Genomic DNA, 15,338 nt, shown 5'->3' with positions numbered 1-15,338 from the left:
ACGGGCTGGATATACTGAAGTTAATTACAACGTTGTTGCGAGTTTATTAATTTGTTTTTGTTTCCATTTTTAATTACGGAGCCCACCAAACAATAGACTTAACAGCTTGTAAAACGGAAATACGAGGTTTCAAAATAATGAGTTTGCATACCGTGTAGTTTAGCGCCGAGGAGTCCAAAGTATCGTCATGAGTATTACATACTGTAATTAATAAAAGAAAAAAAACTTTTTAGGCTAAACAAGTTTATTTTGTTTCACAAACTGTTCAGTTGAGATGTAATTGTTGTCGAGTAATGCAAGTATGTAGTCACGTTCGTACGTTTTCTGTCGGGCCAAACGTATCCCCGCATCGCGTCCATATTGTTCGATTTAGGGACCTCATATTCAATTTTTATAGCCTTTCATAAGACGTTAGAATATGTAAGGCATTATTTGTACCCCAAATATTTGAATATTTTATATTTGAATCTCCCAACGTTCTCATTATGAGCATGACATACTTCAAATGAAATGCTCATTTTTGTTTGGCCTCACAGGCGACATGACAGTTTGTATTACGCACGTTGAAAGGCGCTGTATAAATAGACCTTTAGTAGTAGTTGACCTTTTAATAGTTGGATTTTTAGAAACAATAAAAAAATATGCAAATTTACAGTGTTTTATTATTACTATTTTTTAAGTTTTTTGACAAGTGTAATGACCACCTCCATGCTACCTGGCATGCACATCCACATATGGGTTGCAGATTACTACTTTATTGTATTTGTAATACTCCAATGCCGTAAACAAGATCTTATTTTTATTAAATATATTAATAGGCCTGAAATCAATAATATAAGTTGGTTGGCCTATGGCAAGGACATTGTAAAGTCATAGTAATGAAAAATTATTGTTTACAAACATGATAATTACATACGTATTGGCTAAATACATATAATCATACAATATATTGGGCGGGAACACAAAACATACAATGGGAACCTTGTGCTTGGATTTCACTCCCTGTTTTTTTCCGTAGTAGGCTTCAGGGAATTAAGGACAGTCTCAAAGCTGGCTCTGCTTGCAAACGGTTTCATTGTTATATTCATATCACTAAGGGCAGAAAATATTGTTCCAAAGATGTGGGTTGAGTGAAAAGCAGAAGTAATTTTAATTCAAACAATTTAAAGGATTTTAAACAAATTAGTTGAAAGACAGTATCAAAGAAACACCACAAAACATTTCACAATAAGCACAAGGTGTATAGATGTGAGCAATTTCCTGATTGTAGTGACACGTCATGTTGGAGGGGAGGAGAAACTACATGGTCTTATAGTATTAAATCATAAGGCTGTTTATTGCAAATTGCAAATAATACATGATAACTACAACCGTAGAGAGGATCAGAATAATATCAAAGCACTTATTACCACAATTAAATGACACAGCTGTAGACACCTGACAATGCACTGCAGATCACATTTTAGGGAGCCTTAGATGATTTGCTGAACAGTTTTAATGCATTTCATAACACAGTATTAATTTGCACACTCTTTGTTCAGTAACTGCGTGATCAATATAGTTCCATATGATACCTTTTCAATCCATATGTTACTGAGAATTTTAAAACAATTTAAGTTTGTCAGGCATATTTTATGGTCTCCTGGTGACTGCCAGAGGCCCATTTTGAGTATGTTCCATGTGTTTTTATTCTTGATATTGTAGTGATGTAATACTTTAATTAACAAACACTTTTGTTAATCCAGTAAAGTGACTTGTGGTTGTGTATTATGTTAATGATGCTATACAAGAAATAGTAGTCAAAAAATATTTTAAAAAGTATATCATGAGAAGGTAACGATAAACCTTAAAAAAAAAGAAAAGAAAAACAAAGCGTAATTCTGTGGTGCAAGGAGTTTTCCCAGATTTGATGAAATTAAAAGTGATGATCCGATGCTGTGATCTCTTTTTAAATTTATGAAAATGATCACAATGTGAGTGTAACTAGGTGATTAAGTCTGCATAAGACATTAAACTGAGTGGAAAGAAGTTACCCAAGAGTCAGCAAAATTTCTATAGGAGTACCTGTATGGAATCCAGACCTCAGCAGATATGTAAAGGTTGAACTTTTAAGGACACAAATGCAATTTTTACACTGAGGAAGAAAAAATGTTAAATATGACTCATAAAGTACATCTAATGAGAAATAGTTGGGGCCCACAATGGCCAAATCTCTGCCTACAGTGTAAAGAAGAGGTTAAGATGGTTAATAAGATGTGATGTGTTAAATACAAATCAAGAGAAAATATATTTAAGCTTCACGTGAGCTTTCATCTGCAGTACTGTCTGCAGCTTTGGATTCATTTAGCGCTTTGAGTACTGAGAAAAGCGCTATATAAATGTAATGAATTATTATTATTATTATAAAAAAAAAACATAGTATGAGAGACGAGGTAATGTTGGCTTTTACTTAAAAATGAGTGATTCTGCAAAGTATAGGATATATTCTGTGCACCATAAAGTTTTATTTCCACACACAAAACCATTATTTAATAGAAGGAGTGGTGTAGTTGGGTAACAGTACTTAAGGGACCTCCAAAAATCTACTGTTCTCATCAGATATCGGCATAAACCAAATAGAAGACCATCAAGAATGCAATGATCAGTGCCGTGCCCTGCTTAAACATGGATCCTGAGAGGTGCCTGCACATATTCTGAAACTACTGTAGGTGTGCTTTTCACACTTCACATTATCACAATGCCAAATGCTTTACATGTGTGGAAAAAAAAATTAAGGAAAAGCTAATTTCTCAGTATATTTTTAAATATTGAAACTATTCTTTCTGGAATGCGTGCCAAACCATATTTCTTTTTAATAACCAAGTCCCACATTTATTATTACAAAATTATTATGATGTTATTCCTTGTTCATATCTCAGTTTACTGGAAACTTTGCAGCACAGCATTTTGTCTTATCCTCTTGTCCCTTGTGCTTGTTACTTGTATCAGAAATGGCAATTTCACTTGTATTAAATGAAACAGACATATCTAATATACTATATTTGAAATTTCATACATTTTTGAGTTAGGCCACTGTATAAAATAAATAATAAAGAAATAAACATTGATTTCTGTGTTTAGACGGGTAGATAGAACTGTATTTGCCCAAGGGGAAAAATGGTATTGCTACAGTTTCTACATCTGTTTTCAGAGCCATTTTATTCAGTATACAGTAGGATTGCAACAAGCCTGGATAATTCTGTCTGATGTTCTGTGGCCTCATCCCTTCTATTGAGAAATGTTCTGAATGTTGTTTCTATTGAGAAATGTTTTTTCTTCAGCTTGCTGACCACTGCACTTGGGCACAAGGTTCACTTCAGTGCCTTATTCGTTTAGTTTGAATATTTTTCTTTTCCTCATTTAACCTTCCTCGGGACTCTCTAATTTGGTCCCACTGTCTAAAGACATGCTGTCAGGTCTGTCGAAATCTATACATTTGTCTTGTGTTTGTGTTGGGCCAAGTGATTTTTTTTTTTTTTGAAAATGCAAGGAATTTTGGCCAGAATTAATTGCTTGCAACCTTTGTCTCTTATGGAGTATGCATTCTTGCCTTTTTAAGACAAATTTATTTTTCTCACCTGAGGTAAACATTTTGTGGAAAGCATTTGTTATATTGGCAAAATCTGAGTTTCTTTTACCAAACAAATGTTTCATTTATGCATACAGAATACAAGTGGTCCACTTCTCAGGCTTGGTTAATCCAATTTAGGGTCACAGGGGCTGGAGTGTGTTTATTGGGTAACATTTAGGTAAGGCAGAAAACAACCCTGGAAAGGGCATTTGTTGACAGCTCTAATACACATACATACAGTAGATCCAAGCTATGATCATTAGATAGTTTAACTTACATGTTTTACATGTTTGCTTTAATGGCATACTGAAAGGATTGTATCAGATAAAGGTTTTTTAAACTATTAATGATTATTTAAGTAGACCTCTTTTCTTACCAGTTCCTACAGATTTACAAAAGGCTTCAAATTGACTGGGCAGCATTTTGCTATAATTCAGAGGTTCTCAAGTTCAGTCCTGGGAGCTCTCAGTAGCTGCAGGTTTTATCCCAACAAATTCGTTTAACTGAACTCCAGTGTCTATTTTAATGCTGATCCATAAAGTGGGTTTGCTGAATTTATATTTCATTCTAAACGTATTTAGAGTTATAGATGCCTGGAGCCTGTCGTGGCAGTATTGGGTATAATTGAGGAACAAAATCTGGGCAAGGTGTAATTCATTTCAGGACACTTGCACACACACTTTCTCTCATAGTGTGTCTATTCAGAGTGAGCAGCAGTGCTAATCACTATGTCATTGTGCTCTCAGTAATTATCAATAATGTCATAAATATTATGTTCCACAGATAAGCAGCTTATTCATTAAAATTCATTTAAATAGTGCATTTGTGGGAAATCCAGGACATTACAGGCTGACAGTTGTGTTGAGAATTGGCAGGTGTGTCACAGAGGTCAATGTCTTATAGTTTTATTCCCCCATGTCACTGATTTTGCCAAGTATATTCTGTTCTGTTTGATAAAAGTGAGATTTTGTATTTAACAGGTAATGTGCTTGTTGAAAAATTGTCAAATATTAGCAAAAAATCACTTATGAAATTATGTGGAAAAATCAAATACTAGTGTGTACAAATAATGTATGTTTATGTTCTTACGAGATCAAAACATTTATTTGAAATTTAACCAGAATACTTTCTAGCCTCAAGAATATGATGAATGCACACTTGATTTAATCAATTGTATCTTCATTTTGCCAGCCTTGCAAAGGTATGTATCTGCTTTTTCCAGCAAAGGCGAGTTTGTTTCTTTTGCACAACAGCTTGAGTTTAACTATCAACTTCTGCTTCACAGTTGTCATTAGTACTAAACAACACACCTGCTGAATGTTTGACAGGTATATACAGTATTATTCAGTTATTTTCTTTAATTATACTGCTTTTACATTTCATACATTAACAATCATTTGTTCAGTTTTTGAAGTGCTTAATTCTTTCATGAAAATGTTTTAAAAAAACTTGTGTATTTCTTGTTTGAAAGACTATAACAAATATGACAGAATTTATTGAGCACAGCATACAGTCTTAGGTGGCTTATCTGTGGCATATTGTTTTTAAATGCTCATTTTTTAATAAATATCATAAATCTGACCAGGTTTAACTTGTAGAACTTTTACTGTTGTTTACTTTTCATAAAGACACCGATAAATTCAGTTATTTTTAATGTTAAACTCTTAAATGTGTAAAACAATAGTGTTTTTGTTAATTCAGAACAATTGTTATTTATATCAGAACTTAATAATCCTTTAAAGTAAGATATACATATGTGAAACATGTTAGTAAAATAAGCACTAACATGTACTTATTACAGCACTTTGTTCATAGTAATTACCTGTACAAAGCCACATTACATTTTTCTTTTGGTTTTCAGGAAAGCATGCTTTTGGCACAGATTAATCGAGACTCCCAGGGGATGGCAGAGTATCAGGGAAGTGGTGTAGATACGCAACATGTCACTATATGCCTTTCAGAGGCTGTAGCAGTAACAGGTGTGTTGGTCCTTTTAAATATAATTTGTGGGTTACTGATGTTGAAAATATGGCAGAGTATTATCATGTAATGAAGATTCTAGAAGGGCATCTGTTCTAGCTTTCTTTTTGGTTCTCAAATCAACAATAAAAATACTGTTAAATGGTTAAGATCATACAATGACATTAACTGTTCACATGTACAGTTACAAGAAAAATGTTTATCTCTTTGAAATTACTGGAATTTCAGGATAAATTACTCATAAAATGTAAGTCTAACATTGTGCCAAGTCTCAAATATAGACAAATCTATTTAAACTAATAACTAACAAGCAGTTTGTACTTCCTCTTGTCAGTATTTACTATATCATTTAAAAGTTGAGAGTCCAGGTTGGAAAAATTAGGTGAACCTTTAGGTTGATGACTTCTCCAAAACTACTTTGAATTATGTGATACAATTAGTGAGGAGCTTGAAGGTACCTAAATTATAAAACTGGCGTGCAAATTTTGGTTAGTGATAGAGATCTCTTTTATCAGTGCACAGTAATGTAATGACAGGAGGCTCTGAATGCTTGTTTGTGTCTGAACATATTCAATTTTGATTCATGAGAGCATTTTGGTTTATTTGGCAAGTATTAGCAAAGATGCGTGTTTAGAACATTGTGAGCATACGACTGGATGACATGACGTGACATGTGGATTAACCAAATTAATATTTTAAGATCTTTTTCATGAGTATTTTTGATATTGTTTGCTGTTTGTCCAGCATTAATCACCATAGACTTGTATTTTATCAGGAAATTTATTATGTCTGTTGTGCATGAAAAACATGACATTAATATTTTTTCTTGGCCATTGCTACAAACTACATGTGGTAAGTAACATATAAGGAAATAATCTTTTTTTGGGTGCAGTATTCCTTTACATATGACGTGCCTTCAATCTAATACTCGATGGAAATTGTTTTAATGTGTAAATCTGGCAATGCCTTAAGTCTTTTTTTTTTTCTACAAAACAAATACATTCCCACAATTCACAACCCTTTTCAGTAATTTAATGTTTTAAACACATCAATTGGCAGTCAAAAAATTATCCACCAAAGGGTTGCACACAACACTGATTTAATAGCAGCAGGTGAGCAAAGTCTACATACAATTACAATAGTAACTGGTTAAAAAATATGGGTTGGAATGTAAACTTGAGCATGACAAAAGTGGCTTGACATCAGCAAAGACATCAGAAAATCTGCAGATCATGGCAATTTAGTACTTCACCTAATTTTATCACCGGTGACTCTAAATGTGATGTATATATAAAGGCAAGATTAGGACTGGCATTAACACGCATAACAATATTGCTGAATCTTCTAAGGAGTAAAGCTATTGGACTTGAAACAAAAATGAAATTAATCAAAACAGTAATAGTCCCAGGTTTGCACCTAATAAGCAGTAAAATGTGGACACTAACAAAAGCAGCAGAAAAGTGAATCAGTGCCTTCGAAGTGAAAGTTTTAGTGTTCGAGATGATTCACTAGATAATTTCGCATAAATGACAAGGATGAACATGCAAGCAGATACATTCCTACTGGTTCACATTAGGCAGAAAAAACTGACATACTATGGTATGGTATGTGTGCTGGATGGAGAGTTCATGGTTACCAAGAATGGCACAAGAAGGGACAATGGAAAGTCCAAAAGAACAGGGGTCGACCACAAGTTAAGCAAATAGACAACATCAGAGGTTGGACACAAAGGCCAATACAGGAAGTGAGAAGGTTGGCAAGCAATGGGACAGATGGAGGAAAATCACTGTGCCATCTGTAGATGTGCCTGTGTGGTCGAAAGAGTAAGAGACTGAAGAAGAAAAACAGCCCTCCTTCTTATTGTAACAAGTTTGAAAATGTGAGCATTTGTACTGTAGTGTTGCCATCTACAGTATTGATGAAGTTAAAAAAAAAAAGAAGATAAATGCAAGAAAAAACATATTTAGCTATACACCTACACAGATTTATAACAGGCCAATTTAGCTTAATATGTTTAATATATTGTTTTAGAATTTGAAAGAAAACATTACCTGAAGTCTGTTTCCTCCCCTCAGATGGTGACCAGCTTGAACATATGGATGCTGTGAGTCTGCAAGCTGTAACACTTGTTGATGGGTCCACTGCTTACATACAGCACAATCCTAAAGGTAATATTTTTCCCCTTTTTGTTTTTGGCATATATTCCCTCTAATAATACTGTATTTTCTTTGAAATAAATTACCATGGCGGTGGATATTTTAGTCTTGTTTTAACAAATGCATCTGAGAGCTCCAAGGAGTCTTTATTGACATATGCCAAGTTAGATTGTGATTAATGAATTGTGTTAGCCCACTCAGTTAATCATTTAGTTATGCAAAAATACTAACAGCAGTATTTTGGTATGTGTGTCTGTATGAATGTATCTGTCATATACATTTAGGATAAACCAACAACAAATTTATTATCTCCGTAACCGTGCATATTAGCTTGTTTTTGTTTGTTATTTAAAAAGCGACATGAAGTATATTCAATTTTTAAATCTTTTTTTCATGTGTATTAATGTTATTTCTTGATTTAATAACTACATATTTGATATTTGGACTGTCTTGCAGAACCAGCTCAGTGTTCTTTTTCAGCTGATGACAATTTATTGCTGTTCATTTTTATTATTATATTTGAGTACCTTATACACAGTTTGAATGATCACCAAATTAAATTGTGGCGCGAATACGCAAAAACTGATGAAGTTTATAATAAAAAATAAATATATTTTGAGTGGTAATCTACAGTAGTACCAAGGTTTCCATCAGTGTTTTGGGGGGGCTCAGGAGACAGCTAGTAACAGTTTTCATGTGTAAAAGTATTTCTCAGATGTTGTTCTAGGAGAAATGTAAGACATTCCTCAGTATTTGAAAAGTTTTATAGTGCTAACACATTTGACAGTCTCAAGAAGATTGTGATTTCATATACTTTTTGCTGAGACACCATAAACAATACAAGCTAAACAAAGAGAGTTGGACATCTTTTAATTAGTCCTTTATGGTAGTCATTCATTTTTAATAATTATCAAAATATATGCCGAACAGTATGCCCTGATAATAATGCTACTTTTGAAGCTGAATAATATTATGATTTCACATCCAAAAATCCAGTAACTATTATAAAAAAGGCAGCAACATATCAATTAGCTTCTCATGTTTAATTGTCAGATATGCCTGTCATTACAAATATTAGGAATGCTTCCACTACAAAATTAGATCCCACTCAAATTACTTTTTGATGTGTGAAAAAGTGCTGAAGGAGTTTATTCTGTTTAAGGTTGATTGCAATTTTCTGACTGAAAATCTGATTATCAGATCATGTTCCAATATGCCAGTGTTGTTCGAGTCACAGACAAGTATGGTGGTATGGTTTATCAGTAATTCCGTTTTTGGCAGCACTATCTCTGTGGTGAATGAAGAGAATGGTTCATACATTTGATAATGTTACTTCTAGTAAAGTCTCTGACTTGCTTGTAATAAAAGAAGCGTCTTTGACAGAAATTATACTTGAAAGAAACTTGTTTAAAATATGTGAATACATTTAAATGAGTTATTCAATAAGACAATTATGACATACATGGAAATTTTTGGGTAAATTCTGTCCAAAGGTAGGAGTTTATTCGTTATACAGACAGCCATAGCTGAATTAGTTACCAAGAATAGTGGCAGATAGTTCTTTGAGGACGTTCAAAACTTTCTTGATGTTGTTTTGAAAGAATTGGCTGAACAGGATTGACAAGTTTTGCTGGGGATTGACCTATTCTCGTTAAACTATTCTAACATTCTATTGATTAATATACAAGCCAGTGAAAGCTATGATACCATGTTTGTGTCATTTATTAAATACAGGACACTTTAGAGAGTGATATATATAGTTGTTTGCAATAGCAAGTTTTTCAGTTTTATTTAAAGTAACATCTGCCCTGATAGCAAATTCTTAGAACTTCTCAGAACTACTGAGTATTTGGTGAATGTTCGCAGTAGTTTTTGTGTATGGATATACAGGGTAAGGAAAATAAACAGGGCCAAATGCTAGGTCACCTTTTCATTGTAAGCCATGCTGGTATAGCTTTGGTGCTGTTTGACTAATTCTGGAGTCTTAACTCAACATTTTATTCATGAATAGCCTTCATTTTAAAAGGTTAACAATAAATAGGGTTGAAAATCCATCATGCATGGTTTGAACTTCTAACTGCATCATGGTTAATGCCTGCTAACTATTACTTCTGCTGATTACTGTACCAGAAGACTGGTCTGACTGAGAAATGCAGTTTCCTTTTCAGATGGAAAATTAATGGATGGACAAGTAATTCAGTTGGAAGATGGGTCTGCAGCATATGTTCAGCATTTACCAGTATCAAAGTCAGGTAAATCATGCTGTGTATCTTAATTACATACCCAATACGGTATTAGGATGAAGGAAGGCTATGTTGACAGGGGTCATTGTTATTTTCTTCTGGTTAGATATTTTTAATACAGCCATGAAAAGTCTTCCCAGTTAATCATGTGCTTCAAGTTCAGTTTATCTTTAAAATATCAAATGTTTGTTCTCCTGATTGTCTGCTCCCCCATGTCTGTTTAACAGGGGTTTTAAATTTTGTCCTCTAAACTCCTGTTACATCTTGTAGTAATTTTATGAAACATTATCGTCTGATACACATCAATCAGTCAGATCTCAGGTTTAACTTCCAGATTTTCTGTTGGCCTCTATGTGATATTCAGGAAGCTCTTTTAATACCAGCTATTTTGATATTGTAAAGGAAATTTTGTATTTGCATAGGTGGAGACAGTTTGAGGCTTGAAGATGGGCAAGCTGTTCAGCTTGAAGATGGCACAACAGCATTTATTCACCATGCACCAAAAGGTTCTTATTCCAGTTTTCATCAGATGTTAAACAATTAAATGCTTTATTACAGGTTAAGCATTGTTAATAAAAATATAACCAAATATAAATACTCTAGCAAGTTTTAATGTTTTATTTATTTATGTTTAATATTTTAGAAACATATGACCAGAGTGCTTTGCAAGCTGTGCAATTAGAAGATGGCACGACGGCATACATTCATCATACAGTCCAAGTTCCCCAATCAGATACTATATTAGCTATACAGGCTGATGGCACAGTATCTGATATTCATGCTGATGGCACAATAGATCCTGAAACTATAAGTGTACTGGAACAGTATACAACAAAGGTAAATTACTATAAAGTGTGATAGTTATCTAGAGCCCAATTGCATTGTGAATAGGCATAGTGCTTTTAATATATATTATGTATAAGAAATATCAAGAAGATACATTGGAAACAGAAGGAAAAATGAATGTATACCTTTAATGTTTGGAATTATTCTCCTCAGCTTCAGACAAAATCCAGTACAATAATGACATTAAGCCCTAAAAAAATCTGCAGAAAGTAAATTCAAGAGCTGTAATTGATAACTAAAACAAAATAATGCCTCTCACTATTTTTACATTTTTAGTGTACTATACTAACAGTTCTGCTTATAGTTTCAATAATATGCAAGCCAATAGTGTTATGAGTTGCAATATGTTGGGAGGATGCTTTGCTAACTAGTTGGCAAAGCACTGTACCTTGACACGTAATGTTTAATTTTGACCACTATTTGGACTGTGTTTACTGCCTTCCTGCTTTCTACCAGAAGAACATATAATATATATATATGTTCTAAGTTTGGAATGAGTACAATATAAGCCATAAAGACATTTGTAGTGTGTTTATTTCTTTAAACCTCAAATAGTCATGGTCACACACCATGACTATTAGATCTGTTTGAACTCTGGAAATCCCAGGTACCACTCCATCCAGGATTAATAACACCATTCCATTCTCTGTATTATGTTTTAATGCTATGTGTAATGTGCATAAGGATCACAGTATAACAGAAAGCTGTACAAATTATTGAGTGTACATTTGCAGAGATATAGAGATATTAGAGAAAAGAGGTAATCCATGTGTGATTTGATTTATGTATAATCTTTCTGGTATATACTGCAGAGTATACAAGTATTTATAGTTATTTTTATGGGAATAAATAATCCGTAGTTTGAGTTGTTCTTTAGTTGTTTTAACTATTGCCTCTTTTATTTTAAATTACCATTTATGCCTAGGTACCTGTGGATGGAAACGACTGTATTACAAACACTGGAATAATGACCAGAACTGAACAGGAGAGTAACATGCACATGCAGGTACTGTCAGAAAAGGCACTTCTATAGATTATGTGCACCGATATTTTATTTTGCATAGTAACAAAATGTTTCATTCATTTTGAAGACATTTTAATTCTTTTTATTACTTGGTTCCAATCTTTTTGTTTAGTCACTTTACATGTAATCTTTTTCAAATTAATTACTCAACGGTACAGCTATTGAAATTGATACAAACATGTAAATATATTTTTCAGATTGTTCTTCAGGGAGGCACCTCCTAACCGCCTGCCTGCAAAATCACAGCAGACAGGGGAAAAAGCTTTTCGTTGTGATTATGATGGTTGTGGAAAACTCTATACGACAGCACATCATCTGAAGGCAGGATTTTTTTTATTAACTGCCTAACTACAGTCATCCCTCACCTATCGCGGGGGTTACGTTCCAGAGCCCCCCGCGATAGGTGAAAATCCGCGAAGTATTATTTTATTATTTATACATATTTTAAGGCTTTATAAACCCTTGCCACACTCTTATAAACCTTTCTCACTCTCTTGTTAACCCCTTCACCGCCCTCTGCCGGATATATCCCGGCACCGCTGTTTTAATGCTAACGCCATACTGCCGGAATTATCCGGCACATTTGCCTGTGGTTATCTGAATGCCTGGCAAGTAGTATAACTGACGGTTTGGCGTGGGTATTATTACTACGTTTGTATTTCGACAAGTCTGTGGTTGTTTTGGGCCGGTCATGTGACGTGATTCGCATGTAACAGCTGTGAATATGGCGAAACGTAAACTGACTTCAAGTGAGGCTTTGCAGGCGATTTTGGACAGTTCTGATCATGATTGTAGCAGTTCTGAAGAAGATTTTAGTGACAGTGATGAGCAGCAACGTGCGCTGCATGATATTGTGAATGAAGACGCATCGGATGACGGCGCTGAGTGGGTGTATCCCCAGCATCTCAGCTGGGCTGCTGCCCGAGGTGAACTACCTTTTCTGCATTCGTTTGAGGGAACGTGTGGCTTTATTGTTGATGTAAACAATTACACTGCTGAGCAGTTTTATGAGCTGTTTGTGTCACCTGATTAGATTAGACATTTTGTTCATCAGACAAATCTGTATGCAGCACAGTTTATTGAGAAAAATCCCAATTTACCTCCACATTCCCGTGTTCGTGCTTGGTTTGACACTGATGAAAACGAAATGAAAAAATTCATTGGGATTTTGATGTTGATGGGAATAATCAGAAAACCAGATATTGAGATGTACTGGTCTACAGATCCTATGTATGCAACACCTATTTTTGCAGCTGTCATGACACGTAACCGATTCTCTTTGCTGCTGAAATTCTTTCATTTGAATGACAACAGAAACGAGCCAGATAAGAAAGATCCAAACCGCGACCACTTGTTCAAGCTACGTCCTTTGATTGATCATTTATTTGAAGCATTTCAGTTGCCCTACATGCCAGGACCGTCAGTTGCAGTTGATGAAAGTTTATTGTCGTGGAAGGGCCGCTTACAGTTTCGACAGTATCTACCATTGAAAAGGGCACGGTTTTGGTATCAAGATGTTTTGCTTAGCTGAGAATTCAGGTTACATTTATAGATTTCGTGTATACACTGGCAACTTGCACAACATTTAGTGGTCAATACTGCTTGAATAAATGTAAAAAATGTAAAAAAAATGTAAAAAAGTAAAAAAACAAAAATTGTTCAGATTTTGCCTGGCGTGGGGAATATTTAGGGAGTTGGCGGTTAAAGGGTTAACCTTTCCCACACTCTTATAAACACTTCCTATGCTCTTAAACACTTTCTACATTCTTAAACACCGCAGACCAACACTGCACACTGCACGCAGCGATCAGACGTCGATGTGTCTGCACTCGCTTTGTGAAGGGGGGCAGCTGAACTCACGCTGAGCAGAAATGGACTTTGTGCTGCTTCTGCCAAAATGCCTGCTTGTTGCTCTGCGCGTTCAGAAGGAGGAGGAGGAGTGGGGGTGTGTGAGGGCTGAACGCACGTTTGCTCAAACCCCCCTCCCCGGAGGCGCAGTACGCTCCTGCCATTGTCAAGGGGGTGGGGAGCTGAATGAACGCTAAGGAGAAGTGGACTTTGTGCTGGCTTTGTGCTGCTTGTCGCTCTGCGTGTCAATAATTTAAACGCCTGTACAGCACCTATTTTCCTGTCTCACTGTCTTGTCTTGCGTGAAGTTAAAATGTTTTATAATAGTGAGATGTTACTCATATCCTTAGCCTGACATTCACATATCATATGTGTTAACAAAGTGTGTTTTATAAGCTTGCATGTGTTTAAAGCATGTGGGATGGGTATTTTAAGGCTTAAACTATAAAAAATGTTTTTTTATATGGTCTTTCTATATTGCGGATTTTCTCCTGTTGCTAATGGGTCTGGAACATAACTTCCGCGATAGGCGGGCAATCACTTGTATTTAAAAACCCACGAAGTCGTGAATCCGCGAAAAGTGAACCGCGAAGTAGCGAGGGATTACTGTAATTTATTTGTTATACAGTACTACTATCATTTTTACATTTTTAAAATGACTAATATCACAAAATAGTCTGCATATTTTGGAGTCCTTTTTAACATATCATTTAATCATGTTTATATGGATTACTTTTGTGTTTTCTGTAGGTGCATGAACGATCTCATACTGGTGACCGACCATACCAGTGTGAGCATATAGGATGTGGGAAAGCATTTGCAACTGGTAATTACACATTTTATATATAACATCTGTTTTATAACATATAACATATTTTCTATTTGTCTTTTTATCAAAAAGTACACGTAGCATGCAACATACAATATATCGTATATACGTATGTGCTAAATTTCTCATCAGGTTTTTCACAGCCTGTACTTTTTCAAGCAGCATGTAATGCATTGTTGCTTGTGGATAGTTGAATTATTTTAGTTAGGAAGATAGTTAAAACTGATACTGGAGGTGGTAGAGGGGAGTCACATTTTCTTGTTGTAATCATGTGTATGGCAAGTACATGTTCAATGGATACATAGACTCGGTGTCCCTCTGGATTATGTTTTTTTCCCCTGTTTTTACTGGTGGACTGAAGTGTACCATCTAAAGTTTTAACAGTTTGGAGTCTGAAAATGAGAATTACTTAAGAAAATTAAAATATTTGTCAATACCGTTTTTCATAGACTACTAGTAATTAGGCAAACAGTTTTAATTCATTTATTGCATTAGATGATTTCCTCTTACTTGTTACTTTTTTATTAAGAGCAGCATACTTTCCTAGGACAACAAGCAGACTCATGCTGTTTTCATTAATAGTTTCACCTTTTTTCCCAAAGGGTACGGCTTAAAAAGTCATATCAGGACACATACAGGTGAGAAGCCATACCGATGTCAAGAGATAAACTGTAACAAATCATTTAAGACTTCTGGAGACCTACAAAAACACATTAGAACTCACACAGGTATGTCTGTTTTTGGTCCATTATGTATAGTGTATTATTATGTATTTTTAGTGATGTACCTCAGTGTTTACCCT

At 34.7% G+C, this 15,338-nt stretch overlaps 1 protein-coding gene and 1 long non-coding RNA gene across 2 annotated transcripts in view; one reads left to right on the top strand and one right to left on the bottom strand.

Moving 5' to 3' along the window:
- Window positions 1-15,338, bottom strand: part of LOC127526571 (uncharacterized) — a 463,174-nt gene that overhangs the window by 37,278 nt on the left and 410,558 nt on the right. The gene's annotated exons all lie outside the window — the stretch shown is intronic.
- znf143b (zinc finger protein 143b) overlaps window positions 2,421-15,338 on the top strand; it is a 29,078-nt gene continuing 16,160 nt past the window's right edge. The window contains 10 exon segments of the mRNA XM_051922410.1: window positions 2,421-2,432; window positions 5,472-5,589; window positions 7,666-7,758; window positions 9,915-9,998; window positions 10,412-10,495; window positions 10,633-10,826; window positions 11,761-11,846; window positions 12,069-12,180; window positions 14,458-14,533; window positions 15,139-15,264. Of these exon segments, the coding sequence (XP_051778370.1) occupies window positions 2,421-2,432; window positions 5,472-5,589; window positions 7,666-7,758; window positions 9,915-9,998; window positions 10,412-10,495; window positions 10,633-10,826; window positions 11,761-11,846; window positions 12,069-12,180; window positions 14,458-14,533; window positions 15,139-15,264 (985 nt within the window).

Source organism: Erpetoichthys calabaricus, chromosome 2 (genome assembly GCF_900747795.2).
Source record: "Erpetoichthys calabaricus chromosome 2, fErpCal1.3, whole genome shotgun sequence".
Taxonomy (NCBI): domain Eukaryota; kingdom Metazoa; phylum Chordata; class Cladistia; order Polypteriformes; family Polypteridae; genus Erpetoichthys; species Erpetoichthys calabaricus.
The sequence above is the reverse complement of the archived record's forward strand: the minus strand, read 5'-3'. Positions and strand labels throughout refer to the sequence as shown.